Genomic DNA, 18,784 nt, shown 5'->3' on the forward strand with positions numbered 1-18,784 from the left:
CCCGGGGTGGTGACTTGGGCGTTTGTACCCAACCCACGCCCCATACCCCATAGTCTTAATCAAAAAGCTAAAAAAAGAGTTTTAGTATTTGGGAAACCTAAAAGTCCTTTTCAAAATGAGTTTTTGAAAAGGAGAAAAAGTTATCAAAAAGTCATTTTTGAGAAGTTAGGGGCTTGTGACATTTTGATCACTTCATAACTTTTCAAAGATCAAATTACCAGATTACCCCTGATTTAACACTTCTTATATTATTGACTTATGAAAGAATGTCCCTTTTAGTCATTTTCATCGATAAGCTAAGCCAAACACTTTTTAAAAAACAACTTATTGACTTATTGACTTTCCCACCCCATAAGCTAATCCAAACACTTTTTTTTTAAAACTCAAATAAGCTTAGCCAAACATGCCCTTAATAAGTCATAATATAATAGAGTGACTTATTGACTTTTACCCTCATATACACTTTCAATCCCACACATCATTTAACTTTTAAAAAAGTCAATAAGTTATAAGTTGCAAAAATAAGCAATCCTAAACACCCTCTAAATAAGTAACAAAAAAGATGAAACGGCTCTTCACCTATTCGGGTCATGTCGTATCGCGCAACAGGTATGGGACTTTATCAGCGGATGATGTAGGATTAAGCCTATTTTTGTGTTGGATTTAAAAGATTTAGCAAACTTACATAACCACAATCGTGAGTCGAAGAACTGGAAAACGCTGGTAAATTTGATCATTCAAACAACAATCTGGAGTATATGGAAATGTCGAAACTGTGTGATTTTTTACCAAAAACAGGTCATCGTGGCAAACTTAATTGAGGAAGTTAAAGCTATTGCCTTCTTATGGTTCCGGAGCAGAACGAAATGGCACGATCTCACCTGGGAAACATGGACTTCTTTTGATTTAGCATGTTTGGGTTTGTAATTTATATTTTGGTTGCTCTATGTTTTTGGTGGTCTAGTTAACAAGATGTTAACCTGCTCACTTTTTGGTGTATAAAATCTTTTTGTTGGCCTTTCAAAAATAAAGTTTAAATAACTTGTGTTCGTGCCAATGAGGTAGTGTTAGAGTGGGTGGGAAAAGAATTGGTGTTCCTTATGACCCAGGTTCGATTATAACTCTCCTCGTTATTTTCTGCGGCGTCCAGGTGAAGAGCGAATACGGGTGGCACCGGTTCGACTTGGATGAGAGGCGAGGTTTTACCGATTATTCAACTGTCGTGCCTTCGGGTGGGTGAAGGTCGGGTTTCCGTGCATCTGGGGAGAGCCAAGAGGCTGGCAGCGGTCGAGTAGTCGACCTTGGCCATAGCGCCCAGTGTCACGATGGTTGGCATGTCGTTCCTTGTCGTTCAAAAAAAACTTGTGGTCGTTAATTATACTAATTGTTGGCATTATACAAGTAACAAAACGAGCAGGTATCAATATTCGTTTCTATTGTTTCTGATCGATTTAAACACGTCTCCATATCACGACTTTAACTTTTTTGTTTCTTTTTCGATTTTTATAGCGAGTGCTGCTACCATAACGAACCGAACCGATATCCACCAAATTCATGTCGCGTAGATTTTTATTATTATAACTAATTTTCAGTATATTTAGTTTTTTTTAATAACTTTTAATATACGAAGGCTTATAAAATTAAGAGTTTGTCGATGCGACATGCCTATTTTATCTACGTCTCAATATAACTTTTTTCCCGAAACCGTGTTGTGAGGCTGATGGGTGTGGCATAAAGCCCATCACGCCACATAAGTGTCACGTAGGCTCCATGTCACACAGGGGACTTTAAAGCACATCCTTTTAACTTGCATGCAATGGTTTAAAACCCCTATCATGATTACCTAATTATTTTTTTTATTTTATATATTTTTTAATTTACATACCATTTTTATTTAGAGTAAATTATAAAAATCGTCCTTTATGTATGTCACTTATTACAAACTGTGTCCTTTATCTTTAATAATTACAGAAAACGTACCCGATATTTGCAAACCCTTGCAAGTTATGTCCACTAGCCCTAACTCAGTTATTTTTTTGTGGTTAAATCTGACCAAATGGACCCCACATGAGGGTATTTTGGTCATTTTACTATCACATGGGGTCCATTTGGTCAGATTTAACCACAAAATACCCTCATGTGGGGTCCATTTGTTCAGACTTAACCATAAAAATTAACTGAGTTAGGGCTAAAGGACATAACTTGCAAGGGTTTGCGAAAAATACCCTCATGTGGGGTCCATTTGTTCAGACTTAACCATAAAAATTAACTGAGTTAGGGCTAAAGGACATAACTTGCAAGGGTTTGCGAACATCGAGTACGTTTTCTGTAATTATTGAAGACAAAGGACACAGTTTGCAGTCTTTGGAATATCCCCTTCCCGTACCCTAACTTGATGGTACCCCGAACGCAGGTCTATTTTGGAGAACCAACTCGCCCCTTGTAATTGATCAAAAAGGTCGTCAATTCTAGGTAAAGGGTAGCGGTTCTTTATGGTCAGCTTGTTTAATTCTCTATAGTCGATGCACATACGCATCGATCCGTCTTTCTTTTTAACAAAAAGGACGGGTGCTCCCCAAGGCGACACACTTGGGCGTATGAAGCCCTTATCTAGGAGATCTTGCAACTGTGTCATTAATTCTCGCATCTCGGTGGGAGCAAGTCTATAGGGAGCCTTCACAACTGGCTTCGCGCCCGGATTTAATTCGATGCGAAACTCTATCTCCCTTTCGGGAGGAAGTCCCGGCAATTCTTCCGGAAATACATCCGGAAATTCGTTCACGACTTCAACGTCTTCAAGCTTCGGTAGGGTTTGTCGGGCATCTCCTACATAAGCTAAGTATGCTTTACTCCCGTTAAGTACGTATTTGTAAGCTTGGACCAAGGTACACAATTTGGTTTCCACGTTTCTTTCTCCTTGAATACTCAACTGTCTTCCACTTGGTGCCTGGATGAACATTACCTTATTTTCGCAGTCGATCTCCGCATGGTGTCGCGCCAACCAATCCATCCCCACAATCATTTAAAATTCCCCCAAAACCATAGGTATGAGGTCGATGACAAATTCCTCATCTTCTATAGTGAATTTACAGTTTCTACAAACCTCGTGTAACATATAGATCTTACTATCGGCTATTTCTACTTCTAGTGGCGTTGACATTCGTTCGATCCTAAAGGACGGATGTTGTATAATTTCATTCGAAATAAATGACATAGTAGCTCCGGTATCGAACAGAACATAAACCGGTATGGAGTTTGTCACACCCCTATTTCCACGTGTCTCACCAGTGGGCCCGGTGGGGGATTACCGTGACGATGTTGGCAACAATATAGTCAAACCACACAATTATATAAATGCACAGCGGAAGCTTAAAGATAAATATATACTTCAACCTCTGGTTGTAATATCAAATGTATTACAGAAGCTGAATATATCCACAGCGGATCAAAATATAATAAAATATTGTTCATTCAGATACGGCATCGAGTTTGCGAGACTATTCGTGATGCTTAGGAAGCTAATACCAGCCCATTTCGTATAGTACCTGCACTTAATCTTTTTGGGGAAAATACGTCAGTTTACACTGGTAAATACATTCAACTGACACATTTGAAAATGTTTATTAAAATTGATTTGAATGCACAAGGCACAAACTCTTTTATAACTTGGGAAAATTATTAAAATCTTGTGAACGTTTTACATGTTCTTTTATGCGTTCAGTAGCCCGGGTCGTGCCGGGTTAAAGATTTATAGACACACCACATTGCGTAAAACCGTAGTATAAAAACCAACGGCTACGTCTTTAATTTGATGTCGACAATATATACCGGGTGTACGCCTACACCGGGATGTCGATGGTCGTGGCCATTTCGTAAAATGATGCCAAGGATATCCGGGACAACGGTCATTAAACCCCCCAAAGGCTTTTAAGAAAAAAACTGTTTAAATGAGCCGATCATATTATTTAATTATCCACCTAAACGATGGAAGAATATAATGCTCAATCAAGCGGTATTAATATACCGTAACCCAAGCCCATATAGGGGAAATAAGTTAAAGTATTTACCTTTGCAAGTATATTTCCTTAATTTGGATTAAATCACCGATAGCTTTTACTGGGGCTCCTAATCTGGAACGAAGGTTTTAATTAACCTCTTAGAACCCTAACGAGTCGTTATAATGGTCGTAGCCTAGACTGGTTGGTTCCGATATGTGAATATGGTTTAATTGCGTAAAAAGGCGAAAACCGAGAATGGAGTGCGATTCTGACCCAACAAGTTCAGAGACTTGTTTTATATGGGTTTATGGTTCACACTCTGGATTTTGGGGTCCAAATAATATAATTTGACCCGTATCGGCTAATTTATGAAAACTAGTTTCATAAGCCGAACCGTGCGCGCAATAGGCGAAACGGTTAACCATGAGAGTCTTACGCTTATTTCCCAAGTCAATATGCCTTAAAGAGGTTGTGGTATCAGTAGGATACCTTCCGTGATGCCCGTAACGAGTTTAAGTTAATATTATGCCCCGTAGGGGCTTTATGGTCATTTTAAAGACTTTTAAAAGAGCTTTTCGAGTTCTACTGGAAATCTGAGTTTCCCGAACAGCTTATAAAGCTTAAAATACTTTATTTATTATTTAAAATCAGTAGCAACTGGAATCGGGTCAAAAGACCTTGTAGAACTCATGTTTTGGCCGAAAAGGGCATATTCGGTATTTACCGAACCGTAGCCATAACCGCAGGTTATGAGCGAGGTAAAATTATTAAAAATCTTTAAAATTCCCAAAATATTATTTTAATACAGTGGGTAAAAGTTTTGGTGACGAAATCTTGGTTTAGATAGGTGTTATGCTAATTGCGCCGTTAATTACTAAAGTTTACTTTAAATGCGCCATTTAGCATAACTCTCATTCTAGACCTCGGATTGACGTGAAATTTTAAGGACATGCTTATAATTTAATAAGCAAGGTTCTGGTCCGTTCACGTGTCCGAAATACTCGTTTTATTTTCAAAATGGCGTTACGGTCAACTTTTAGGCGATTAACGGAAACACGTAAAAGACTCGGATAACTCATGACCCGATCACAGAGGTTTATGCCAACATGTGACCTGGTCCTAAGAGAGTCCTAAGGTATATCTATACCTCACTAAAACGGGTCAGAACTGAAGTCAATGCAAAAGTCAAACTTTTGCGACATTCGGCTCCGAACCGGTTCAATATAGCAAATGATCGATTCAAACGAGCGCAAACAAGTTTATATACTTAATATCATATTTTATGAGTGTCAAAACAGGTTTCTTAGTATGTACATTACAGATTATGCATAAATCGCTAAAATAGCTTTCTGTTGACTTTGTAAGTGCGCGTTTGACTCGATATTTGACATAGTTAGAGTGGTGATCAGGGGGAACCCTTTTAGAGGTTTATTACCCACATAAATACCAACTCAAAACCATTTTTGATTCGTCGTAAGACTGAACCATCACTGATTTATTGTAAAGTCAAATCGTAGTCACGACGGTTTGGTTTTAGCTATATACTAAGGAAATGTGAAACCACAAAGGGTTAGATCACTTACAGAAGCTTGAGACTTGTCTGTAGAGCAAAGAAGAAGACTTGGATGCTCTTGAAATGATCAGATAGAAGTGTTTTGAGTTGTGATGAACTTATGGACATAACCTTGCTATTTATAGCCAATGTCATGGTCCAAGATCATCACACAAGGGTCTACAAGTGCCCTTGGATGAATGGCAGGTGTCTTGGAGGATTATGGGTTGAGTAGGGGGCACCCATGCCTCATTTATTGGTTCTTGGTCGTTCATAATGCTCAAAAGGCAAGATGTTACAACTTTCTGCATCTGGGCGTCCCACGCGGCCCGCATGGGAGTTCCATGCCATTTTAATGCGGGTCGCCTAAGATGTAAATAACAGGCGCGTAAAACAGGAGGCTCGCGGCCCGCCTACACTTAGGCTATTACTTAACGCGGGTCGCGAGAGGCTTGGTTTCCAGAAATTTTAAATCTTTTGAAATGATTACGAAATCCTGGTAATTAATAACGAAATCTTTCGTAATGATTTACCTGACCTTTCGGTTTTGAAGGGGTAACTTTGCGGTTTGGCCCTCGGTTAATTACAAATAAGCGTTATTTACCCGCGTTGTTAAGTCCCCGATTAGTTTATTAATTATTTGGAAAGCCTTAACTTTCACTGTTGACGCTTTTAACCCTTCTCATACGAATTTGAGTATAACTCTCTCGTTTTAAGACGGAACTTCGCGGAATTTATACAGTATATTCTAGTGAGCGTATAATACTGTTACGAAGCCTTGGGAACGTTAAAGGGTCACTCAGAGGTATAATTAAACATGTTGACACAGTTAACCCCTGTAGCTCGTAATCTCTCACTTTCTTCCGCGTTTCGCTTCCGTACGATCTATGATTTATTCGTTTGAAGGTACAAGCATTATTTAGGGTTACTATACAGTATATTTACCCTTGTTGACATTTATAACCCTCGAATTTATATACTTTCAAGGTTTGTCAAAATTAGTCCTTTATTTATTATAGATGCCACGTGTAATCAGATGACACGTGTTAACACATCATTGGACACAAAAATTCGAGGTGTTACATCCTCACCCCCTTAAAATAAATCTCGACCCGAGATTTACTCAAATAAATAGGGGTATTTTTCTTTCATTGTGTCGTCGACTTCCCACGTATATTCGGGACCTCTACGAGCATCCCACTTGACTTTTACAATCGGTACGTGCTTTCTTCGAAGTTTCTTCACCTGTCGATCTTCAATCGACAAAGGTTTTTCTATAAACTTTAAGCTCTCATCTATCTGCACATCTGTGTGTGGAATCACCAATGATTCATCGGCGAAGCACTTTTTGAGATTGCAGATGTGGAACACATTGTGAATTCCATTGAGCTCTTCAGGCAAGTTCAACTTATAGGCGACTGATCCGACACGTTCAATGACCTCAAAAGGTCCTATGTATCTCGGACTCAGTTTGCCTTTCTTGCCGAAACGCATCACCCCCTTCCAGGGCGATACTTTAAGCAACACCTTCTCACCTACCTCGAAGTGAAGATCCTTACGTTTTGGATCGGCGTAGCTTTTCTGCCTATCACGGGCAGCCTTGAGACGTTCCCGGATCTGGACAATCTTGTCCGTTGTCTGGAAAACAATCTCTGGTCCTGATAATTGGACCTCTCCTACTTCCGCCCAACAAACAGGCGATCTACATTTCCTACCGTATAATGCCTCGAAAGGCGCAGCCTTTATGCTGGTGTGGTAGCTATTATTGTAGGAGAATTCGATTAGGGGTAGGTTCTTATCCCAGTTACCACCTAAATCGATCGCACATGCACGAAGCATGTCTTCAAGCGTTTGGATAGTACGCTCACTTTGACCGTCCGTCTGTGGCTGGTAAGCCGTACTAAAGTTTAAACGCGTGCCCAAAGATTGCTGGAAACTTTTCCAGAAATGAGACGTGTATCTAGTATCCCTGTCGGAGATAATAGACACAGGTATGCCGTGTAAGGCTACAATCTTATCTACATAAAGTTGGGCTAACATATCGGAGCTATACGTCTCCTTGATGGGTAGAAAATGAGCTGATTTAGTCAGCCTATCGACTATGACCCATATTGTATCGTTTCCTTTCCTGGTTTTGGATAACTTGGTTATGAAGTCCATAGTTACGCATTCCCACTTCCACTCGGGAAGCTCAGGCTGTTGTAGCAAGCCAGACGGCTTTTGGTGCTCGGCTTTGACTTGAGCACAAGTCAAGCACTTTGCTACGTGGGCGCCACAGACTTTTTCAAGCCTATCCACCAATAATTTGCCTTTAAATCTTGATACATCTTGTCAGCACCAGGATGGACTGAATATCTGGAACTATGGGCTTCCTGGAGGATAACATCTCGTAGTCCTCCATAAATCGGAACCCATATACGTCCGTTCAGTCTAAGGATTCCATCCTTGCTAAGAGTCAACTGCTCTTCAGTTACTCCTAACTTTTCATTAGGATAATTAGCTTCCAACACAGCCTCTCGCTGTGCAGCTAATATCCTCTCAATCAAATTGTTCTTGACTTCAATGCTCTTGGCATTGATTCGTATAGGTTTTACCCTTTCCTTCCTGCTCAAGGCATCAGCGACTACATTCGCCTTGCCGGGATGGTACCTGATCTCGCAATCATAGTCATTCAAGGTTTCCATCCAACGGCGCTGCCTCATGTTCAACTCCTTCTGGTTGAACAGGTGCTGGAGGCTTTTGTGATCAGAATAAATCACAAATTTAATACCATAAAGGTAATGCCTCCACAATTTTAGTGCAAATACAACGGCACCCAACTCCAAATCATGGGTGGTGTAATTGTTTTCGTGCACTTTTAATTGCCTTGAAGCATAGGCAATCACCTTGCCCTTCTGCATAAGCACACACCCCATGCCCGTGTGTGATGCGTCGCAGTAAACTACGAATTCATCTGTACCTTCCGGTAGTGTCAACACAGGTGCGTTGCTTAGCTTTTGCTTTAGTATTTCGAAGGACTCTTGCTGCTTTGGGCCCCAAATGAACTTTTCTTTCTTCTTGGTTAGGGAAGTCAAGGGCGCAGCAATCCTCGAAAAATTTTCAATAAACCTCCTGTAGTACCCTGCTAACCCCAGGAAACTACGGATCTCGGTAGGCGTCTTTGGCTCTTGCCAGTTCATGACTGCCTCTACCTTAGCGGGATCCACTTGGATACCACGCTCACTCACAACGTGACCTAAAAACTGAACCTCTCGTAGCCAGAATTCACACTTCGAGAATTTGGCGTAGAGTTTCTCACGCTGTAGTAATTCGAGAATGCAACGGAGGTGCTTCTCGTGGTCAACTTGGTTCTTGGAATATATAAGGATATCGTCGATGAAGACTATGACAAATTTGTCCAAATACGGCTTGCAGACGCGATTCATGAGATCCATGAACGCAGCCGGTGCATTTGTGAGCCCAAAAGGCATCAATAGGAACTCGTAATGACCATAGCGAGTCCTAAATGCTGTCTTATGTACATCCTCATCTCTGACCCTTAGCTGATGATAGCCCGACCTTAAGTCGATCTTTGAAAAGTAGCTCGCTCCTTGCAGCTGATCGAACAGATCATCGATCCGTGGCAAAGGATATCTATTCTTTATGGTAACTTTGTTCACCTCGCGGTAATCAATGCACAACCGCATTGATCCGTCCTTCTTCTTTACAAACAGGACAGGAGCTCCCCAGGGAGATGAACTAGGTCTGATAAAACCTTTCGCCAGCAGTTCATCCAACTGGGTCCTCAGTTCTTTCATTTCCGTTGGAGCTAGCCTGTAAGGTGCTCTAGCTATCGGAGCCGCTCCAGGAATGATGTCTATTCTGAACTCCACTTGTCTATCTGGTGGCAAACCAGGTAGTTCTTCAGGAAAAACCTCGGGATATTCAGAAATGACTGGAAGATCCTCGATCTTCGGCTTAGGTTCTTCTATTATCACCTGAGCCATGTAAATTACACAGCCTCTGTTCAAACACCTTGAAGCTTTGAGCATAGATACGTCCTCGGGTAACCCGTACTGCGTATCCCCTCGAATGGTAAGCGAATCACCACTCGGAGTCTTTACTACTATATGCCTTTTGCCGCAAATGATTTGGGCCTGATTATGGGATAACCAGTCCATGCCTAGGACTATGTCGAAGCCCGCTAGTTTGAAGGGAAGTAGAGATAGAGGAAAAGAATGGTTCCTAATGGACATTTCACATCCTTCTAGAACAGTTGAGACGGTTTCTATCGTGCCGTCTGCTAACTCTACTTCGTATTTCATATCAAGGGTTTTGATAGGCATATTTAGTAGTTGGCAAAATTTCTGGTCTACAAAGGATTTATCAGCGCCAGAATCGAATAGTACTCTTGCAAATATATTATTTACGAGAAAAGTACCTGTAAGCACGTTGTCGTTCTGGACCGCTTCCTTTGCATCCATGCGAAAAACTCTCGCATTTGACTTCTTGGTCTCTTCCGCCTTCTTGGCATACTTAGGGCAGTTACTCTTGATGTGCCCCTTTTCATTACAACCATAGCAGGTTGCATCCTTGATCTTTTTGCACTCCACAGTCTTATGATCCTTGGACTTGCATAGTCCACAGGAAGGAGTCTTTGATTGCGACTGTGAGTTCGATGCAAATCTGCATTTCCCGGAGTGGGGTTTCTTGCAGATTTTGCAGTTGGGCCTTTCACCAGCTTGCCCATCTTTCTTCGCCTCCGACCCTCTTTTTCCTTCACCGTTTCCACGGTGCTTCTTCCCCGATCTTCGTGAGGTATCATCCTCACGTTTTCTCTTCTCAGCCTCTTGTTCCTTAGTGTCCTCAGACGGACAGCGTCTAAGGTGAGAGACAAGGAGAGGTCAGTAACTGACCTGAAGGTCGTCGGCCGAGAGGCCTTTACACTCGCCTTTATCGCAGGCTCCAAGCCCCCAATGAAACGGGCAATTCTTCGAGGTTCTGGTGTCACAAGGTATGGGACCAGATGAGACATTGTATTGAAACTCGTCAAATATGCCTGGCAGTCCAGGTTCGTCATCACCAGTGACACAAAGTCAGCCTCGATCTTCTCAACCTCATGCTGAGGGCAGTAGTTTTCCTTAATGAGAGCAATAAATTCCTCCCACGTCATTTTGTATAAAGCAGACTTACCAGATGCCTGCACCAACGCCCTCCACCACGCCAGGGCCTCGCCCTTAAATGACTGGGACACATACTTCACCACATCCCTCTCTGCACACCCGCTGATGTCCACAATAGTGTCCATCTCATCTAGCCAGGTGATACAATCAACATCACCTTTCTCCCCTGTAAATTCCCGGGGCTTACAAGATACAAAGTATTTGTAAGTGCAACCCTTAGCATTGGATGCATCAGTATATTCTCTATCGCGATGAACGCTGTTCTCAGTGGACGAGTGTTTGTCGTCATCTTTCTTGGGTTGAGAGGGTGGTTTGGAGTGTGTCTTTGGTTTAGAGGGTGGTTTTGACACGGTTCTGCCTTGGGACTCAGTATATTGACGATCAAGAGCTGCCTGAACAGCATTGTCAATCAGAGCCTTCAGTTGTGCGCCTGTCAAATGCACTGGCGTATTGTCATAGTCATCTTCATTAGTATGGCTATTCTCTCCGTTGGGATCCGCCATTGTAACTTGAATCTGTTACAGAAGATAACAAAATTTTTATTCAGGAGATTATTATATAATTGTCCTTTATGACAATTTGTCAACCATGGTACAGAGACCATATTTGGTTAACTTATTATTTCATTACATATTAGGATTTGAATATATCCTATTTCAGCTATATAAATAGTATTGGCGGCATAAAGCCTAATCACGAGGATGTTTTATAATTTTAGCCGAGATTTCAGAGAATCACAGGCATAGAGATTTGAACCGTAGTTCTTTTATCTCTTTCTGACAGGGAGTCATAGACCACCACTGCCTTTTGTCGTTATAAGACAATTATTACGGCCCATAGGCACTACACCTCTAATGGATGTTTTAATATGGTTGGCCCGTAGGCACTACATCTCTAATGGATGTTTTAATAAGGTTGGCCCGTAGGCACTACATCACTAATGGATGTTTTTAATAATACTGGCCCGTAGGCACTACATCACTAATGGATGTTTTAATAATATTGGTCACCTTCATTGGTGATTTAACCCACGATTTATAAATCATTTAGTTGGGTTTTGAAATCCTTAAAGGATTGTTGTATAAGAATGACGTGCGTGATTTTAACGAATCACATCTGCCATGATTGTTAACATGCGTACAGAGGTTAACAGGGAATCAGAATCTTTTCAATTAGGTCGTACCATCTTGACTGGATCTTAAAAGACACCAAGCTAGGTTTCACCTTTTAAGATTCTTTATCTAAGCAGATCAATATAAAAGGAATGGTTTTGATTTATTTCATACATATTAAAACAAAACTCATAACATACATTCCATAATCTCAAATACAATTACATATTGCCCTAAACGGGTCTTTCAAATAGTACATACCTCCATAGAGGTTTTAAAATAAGTGACAAGTCCACGCAGGGACTAACATAAGATAAGTGTCCATGTAAGGACTAAAAGATAAGTCCACGTAGGGACTGAAATACGATAAGTGTCCACGCAGGGACTAATTTCAAAGTAGAAATTACATTAGTACAACTATTAAGGGCTAGTGGTCACGTTTCTTCTTTTTGCCCTTTAGTAGGTTTGCCAAGCCTTTGAGAAATCCTCGGTGGCTCTTTTTCTCTTCCTCGAACTCTCTTTCCACACGATCTAGTCGATGGAGTATTTCTTCCTGTTCAGGAGGAGAAAATCGTGGTTGTGGCGCTTGTTGCGGAACTGGAGGTCTGGGAGGTATTGGATACCCATGAGCTGAGTAGTCCGGTGGTCCCATGTTTCCATGTGCTCCGTCAGGGTAGCGCGCATTATATCTTGCCGACACCACATATGGGTCGCGCTCATAGCCGTAGTTGTATTGTGCTTGTGATGGTTCGAACGGGTTGTAAGCCGTTGGACCCGTGTAAGCAGGTATGGGTTGGTCATACCCAAATGGTGGCGAATTTTGTGCAGCTGGTGCGGAGTTCGCCTCCTGTATAGGACTTGAAGGTCCTTCTTCTTGTAGTGGCGGATAGTGGCTACTACTAGAATGTCGAGGGGTGCTGAAGTGGATACCCCCTCCTCCTCGTGTGGACATACGCGCATTCGTCCTCCTACGCCTTGGCGGATCAGGTATTACTGGTTGTGCCGGTGGCGGAGGTGGTGGCGTAACTGCCACAAAGCGTGAATCCTCAGAGGGATCCTGTGGATGTCGCGGTTGTTGTGATGTCTGTTGAGGTGGCGTGTAGTACCACTCATGTCGGTCGAACAACGCTTGGAAACTGTCTGGTCCCTGATAGGGTGTGCCATGGAAGGATGACCCATCAGAGACTTCTATCGGATGCGTGGACGTACCACGAGCAGGTTCAGTTGGATCAGTATCTTCATCCATATGGTCTTCGGAGAAGTGATCTTGTGGCCCTAATGGAACAAAGCCTGAAGGTTCCTGTATGTAGTCAGCCGGATTAAACTGACCTATGAAGTATGGAGTAGGGTCGTCGTAATTTCGGTGCGATACCGAACGTTGTAGAGGTATGAAGGAAGGTTGTGGGTTGTTGGGATCATTCTCTGAGTTTGGCCCAAAGGAGTGCCGATAAGATGGCGTCGAGCTGTGTGAGGTGGAATGCCTCGCGGGTTCGTAGAGATCTCTTCGTCGTTGTGGTTCTTCGCTCCTTGTCATTGAAGGATGTCTTATACCAGATGGTCCAGCTTCGTTATCGTGATGTGTCACGACTTCTCCTCTGCCTTTTCTTCCCCTTCCTCTTCCTCGGAATATAACAGGTGGCATTTTCCTGCTTTATAAATCTTTAAATTCCAATAATAAAAGAAAAGACAAAATTGGAATAACAAATTCGAATTTGTCCTAAGTTCTTGTCTAGACTCAAGTACGTGCAATTGTGTCATTGAGATTAAACACAATAGGATAGTGTTTAATTCACTCAACGTTGGCTCTGATACCAACCTGTCACACCCCTATTTCCACGTGTCTCACCAGTGGGCCCGGTGGGGGATTACCGTGACGATGTTGGCAACAATATAGTCAAACCACACAATTATATAAATGCACAGCGGAAGCTTAAAGATAAATATATACTTCAACCTCTGGTTGTAATATCAAATGTATTACAGAAGTTGAATATATCCACAGCGGATCAAAATATAATAAAATATTGTTCATTCAGATACGGCATCGAGTTTGCGAGACTATTCGTGATGCTTAGGAAGCTAATACCAGCCCATTTCGTATAGTACCTGCACTTAATCTTTTTGGGGAAAATACGTCAGTTTACACTGGTAAATACATTCAACTGACACATTTGAAAATGTTTATTAAAATTGATTTGAATGCACAAGGCACAAACTCTTTTATAACTTGGGAAAATTATTAAAATCTTGTGAACGTTTTACATGTTCTTTTATGCGTTCAGTAGCCCGGGTCGTGCCGGGTTAAAGATTTATAGACACACCACATTGCGTAAAACCGTAGTATAAAAACCAACGGCTACGTCTTTAATTTGATGTCGACAATATATACCGGGTGTACGCCTACACCGGGATGTCGATGGTCGTGGCCATTTCGTAAAATGATGCCAAGGATATCCGGGACAATGGTCATTAAACCCCCCAAAGGCTTTTAAGAAACAAAACTGTTTAAATGAGCCGATCATATTATTTAATTATCCACCTAAGCGATGGAAGAATATAATACTCAATCAAGCGGTATTAATATACCGTAACCCAAGCCCATATAGGGGAAATAAGTTAAAATATTTACCTTTGCAAGTATATTTCCTTAATTTGGATTAAATCACCGATAGCTTTTACTGGGGCTCCTAATCTGGAACGAAGGTTTTAATTAACCTCTTAGAACCCTAACGAGTCGTTATAATGGCCATAGCCTAGACTGGTTGGTTCCGATATGTGAATATGGTTTAATTGCGTAAAAAGGCGAAAACCGAGAATGGAGTGCGATTCTGACCCAACAAGTTCAGAGACTTGTTTTATATGGGTTTATGGTTCACACTCTGGATTTTGGGGTCCAAATAATATAATTTGACCCGTATCGGCTAATTTATGAAAACTAGTTTCATAAGCCGAACCGTGCGCGCAATAGGCGAAACGGTTAACCATGAGAGTCTTACGCTTATTTCCCAAGTCAATATGCCTTAAAGAGGTTGTGGTATCAGTAGGATACCTTCCGTGATGCCCGTAACGAGTTTAAGTTAATATTATGCCCCGTAGGGGCTTTATGGTCATTTTAAAGACTTTTAAAAGAGCTTTTCGAGTTCTACTGGAAATCTGAGTTTCCCGAACAGCTTATAAAGCTTAAAATACTTTATTTATTATTTAAAATCAGTAGCAACTGGAATCGGGTCAAAAGACCTTGTAGAACTCATGTTTTGGCCGAAAAGGGCATATTCGGTATTTACCGAACCGTAGCCATAACCGCAGGTTATGAGCGAGGTAAAATTATTAAAAATCTTTAAAATTCCCAAAATATTATTTTAATACAGTGGGTAAAAGTTTTGGTGACGAAATCTTGGTTTAGATAGGTGTTATGCTAATTGCGCCGTTAATTACTAAAGTTTACTTTAAATGCGCCATTTAGCATAACTCTCATTCTAGACCTCGGATTGACGTGAAATTTTAAGGACATGCTTATAATTTAATAAGCAAGGTTCTGGTCCGTTCACGTGTCCGAAATACTCGTTTTATTTTCAAAATGGCGTTACGGTCAACTTTTAGGCGATTAACGGAAACACGTAAAAGACTCGGATAACTCATGACCCGATCACAGAGGTTTATGCCAACATGTGACCTGGTCCTAAGAGAGTCCTAAGGTATATCTATACCTCACTAAAACGGGTCAGAACTGAAGTCAATGCAAAAGTCAAACTTTTGCGACATTCGGCTCCGAACCGGTTCAATATAGCAAATGATCGATTCAAACGAGCGCAAACAAGTTTATATACTTAATATCATATTTTATGAGTGTCAAAACAGGTTTCTTAGTATGTACATTACAGATTATGCATAAATCGCTAAAATAGCTTTCTGTTGACTTTGTAAGTGCGCGTTTGACTCGATATTTGACATAGTTAGAGTGGTGATCAGGGGGAACCCTTTTAGAGGTTTATTACCCACATAAATACCAACTCAAAACCATTTTTGATTCGTCGTAAGACTGAACCATCACTGATTTATTGTAAAGTCAAATCGTAGTCACGACGGTTTGGTTTTAGCTATATACTAAGGAAATGTGAAACCACAAAGGGTTAGATCACTTACAGAAGCTTGAGACTTGTCTGTAGAGCAAAGAAGAAGACTTGGATGCTCTTGAAATGATCAGATAGAAGTGTTTTGAGTTGTGATGAACTTATGGACATAACCTTGCTATTTATAGCCAATGTCATGGTCCAAGATCATCACACAAGGGTCTACAAGTGCCCTTGGATGAATGGCAGGTGTCTTGGAGGATTATGGGTCGAGTAGGGGGCACCCATGCCTCATTTATTGGTTCTTGGTCGGTCATAATGCTCAAAAGGCAAGATGTTACAACTTTCTGCATCTGGGCGTCCCACGCGGCCCGCATGGGAGTTCCATGCCATTTTAATGCGGGTCGCCTAAGATGTAAATAACAGGCGCGTAAAACAGGAGGCTCGCGGCCCGCCTACACTTAGGCTATTACTTAACGCGGGTTGCGAGAGGCTTGGTTTCCAGAAATTTTAAATCTTTTGAAATGATTACAAAATCCTGGTAATTAATAACGAAATCTTTCGTAATGATTTACCTGACCTTTCGGTTTTGAAGGGGTAACTTTGCGGTTTGGCCCTCGGTTAATTACAACTAAGGACCTCGTGTTATTTACCCGCGTTGTTAAGTCCCCGATTAGTTTATTAATTATTTGGAAAGCCTTAACTTTCACTGTTGACGCTTTTAACCCTTCTCATACGAATTTGAGTATAACTCTCTCGTTTTAAGACGGAACTTCGCGGAATTTATACAGTATATTCTAGTGAGCGTATAATACTGTTACGAAGCCTTGGGAACGTTAAAGGGTCACTCAGGGGTATAATTAAACATGTTGACACAGTTAACCCCTGTAGCTCGTAATCTCTCACTTTCTTCCGCGTTTCGCTTCCGTACGATCTATGATTTATTCGTTTGAAGGTACAAGCATTATTTAGGGTTACTATACAGTATATTTACCCTTGTTGACATTTATAACCCTCGAATTTATATACTTTCAAGGTTTGTCAAAATTAGTCCTTTATTTATTATAGATGCCACGTGTAATCAGATGACACGTGTTAACACATCATTGGACACAAAAATTCGAGGTGTTACAGAGTTTAGTAAAAATATACCTGAAATCACATTCGGATGAGACTTGGCTTCTTCGGATGTAATTTGGAACATTCTACCCTTGGCCCTAGGACCTTCTTGTTTCTTATCTTGTTTCTTATCTTCCTTCTTCGACTCTTGCTGGAGTTTCGGGCATTCAGATTTGATGTGCCCCCTTTCGAAACAGTTGAAGCAAGTCTTTGGGCTATTCGGGCATTGATAAGATGAGTGTCCCTCCTTACCGCATTTATAACACCCCTTCTTGCCTAACAAGCATTCCCCCGTATGAAGTTTTCCACAAGTCTTACACGGCGTGATACCACTCTTCGACTTATCCTTCCTTCCTTGCTCTTGATACTTCCCCTCTTTGGTCGGGGTCGAACTTCCACCTTTTTCATTTGGTCTCTTTTCTCCACGCTCTTCTTGCCTCTTGATCTCAATTTCTGTATCCCGCGCTAGATTGATGAGCTCATCAAGAGTCTCACACTTCGAGGGAGTGATGAACTCCCTAAATTCTGCCTTTAATACGCCATAAAAGCGGTTAATCTTCATCCTTTCAGTTTGCACAAACTCTCCACTAAACTTCATCTTATCCAAGAAAGTGTTTGATATCTCATTTATCGTCTCGTTTTTCTGTCGGAGGCGTAAGAAATCCTCTTGAATCTTATCAATGGCTGACTGAGGGCAGTGATATTTCATGAAGGGATCCTTAAATTCTTGCCAGATCATCGTTTGGAGTCTTTCTTCGCCTATTTCCTTGCTATGCGCATCCCACCAATCTTTCGCCTGAAGGGTGAGTTGACCCGTAGCAAACATCACTTGATCTTCTCTATCACACCGGCTTCGTATAAACACTGCCTCCATGTTTGAAATCCATCTTTGGCATGCGATCGGATCAATTTTACCATCATACGTTGCCGGATTGCACGCCATGAAGTCTTTATACGTGCATCGTCGTTCCTTGCCTTTACTCCTAGACCCCTCCATTAGTTCTTTCAATTCCTCGATCTTACTGGTCATCATAGCATCTACAATTCCCAAGACTCTACTTTCTACCTCTTGAGCTAATCGTGGAAGATTGGCCTCTATAACCCCTTCAGCTACTTCCGTGACTTTGTTCTCAAATGCTTCTTGTCTAATCGCATCATCACCATCATTAACGTTGCTTGCATCAGCCATCTATACAACAACATATTTTTGTTTAGTACAGTTTGCAAACTTTTAGTATATCATTGTACATTAGTCCACATTTACTTAATCCACCTCACATAATTCGGCTCATCGCTTCCTACTTTTCACGAATTCATTCTTGTTGAATTCACTAATTGTGATTTCACATGCCCAACAGGTCTTTAACGAATTCTTTTTAATCATCAAATAAGTTCTTAAATTACCCGGCATCACAAAATATGAAAAACAAGAAAAAATCAGCTTTCGACATTGTGTAAGCCGTCGGCGACGGCTAGGTTGCCCGTCGGCGACGGGCTCGTGAAATGGGCGTCGGGGACTTTTACCCGTCGGCAGGGTGTTAAGGCGTCGGACAGGAGCATGGCGTCGGCGACGGGTGTCTGGCCGTCGGCGACGGCCAGCCGTTTGTTAACTCGCTGCAGCTTCTTTTTTTATCATTTTGGTTCTTTTTTGAGTCCGTTTTCCAGCCGCGCTGGTCTCGAGACCTCTTATTCTACCCCAATATCATTTTATAGCATGCATAGCTTAAAACCTTAAACCGTGAATACATTATACATTCTTATACTAAACGAA

The 18,784-nt window shown here is 41.4% G+C and overlaps 1 protein-coding gene across 1 annotated transcript; it reads right to left on the reverse strand.

Moving 5' to 3' along the window:
• Window positions 1-478: 478 nt before the first annotated feature.
• LOC118490570 lies at window positions 479-18,202 on the reverse strand. The gene is made up of 2 exons (XM_035988276.1): window positions 17,047-18,202; window positions 479-486 (listed from the first exon to the last, which is right to left on the reverse strand). The coding sequence occupies exons 1-2, from the start codon at window positions 18,200-18,202 to the stop codon at window positions 479-481; spliced, it is 1,164 nt and encodes a 387-aa protein (XP_035844169.1).
• Between the last annotated feature and the right edge of the window lie 582 nt (window positions 18,203-18,784).

Source organism: Helianthus annuus, chromosome 3, assembly GCF_002127325.2.
Source record: "Helianthus annuus cultivar XRQ/B chromosome 3, HanXRQr2.0-SUNRISE, whole genome shotgun sequence".
NCBI lineage: Eukaryota > Viridiplantae > Streptophyta > Magnoliopsida > Asterales > Asteraceae > Helianthus > Helianthus annuus.

Bases quoted from the DNA above. Each gene is read 5' to 3' on its own strand.
- LOC118490570 (XM_035988276.1), bottom strand. From the start codon at position 18,202: ATGGCTGATGCAAGCAACGTTAATGATGGTGATGATGCGATTAGACAA.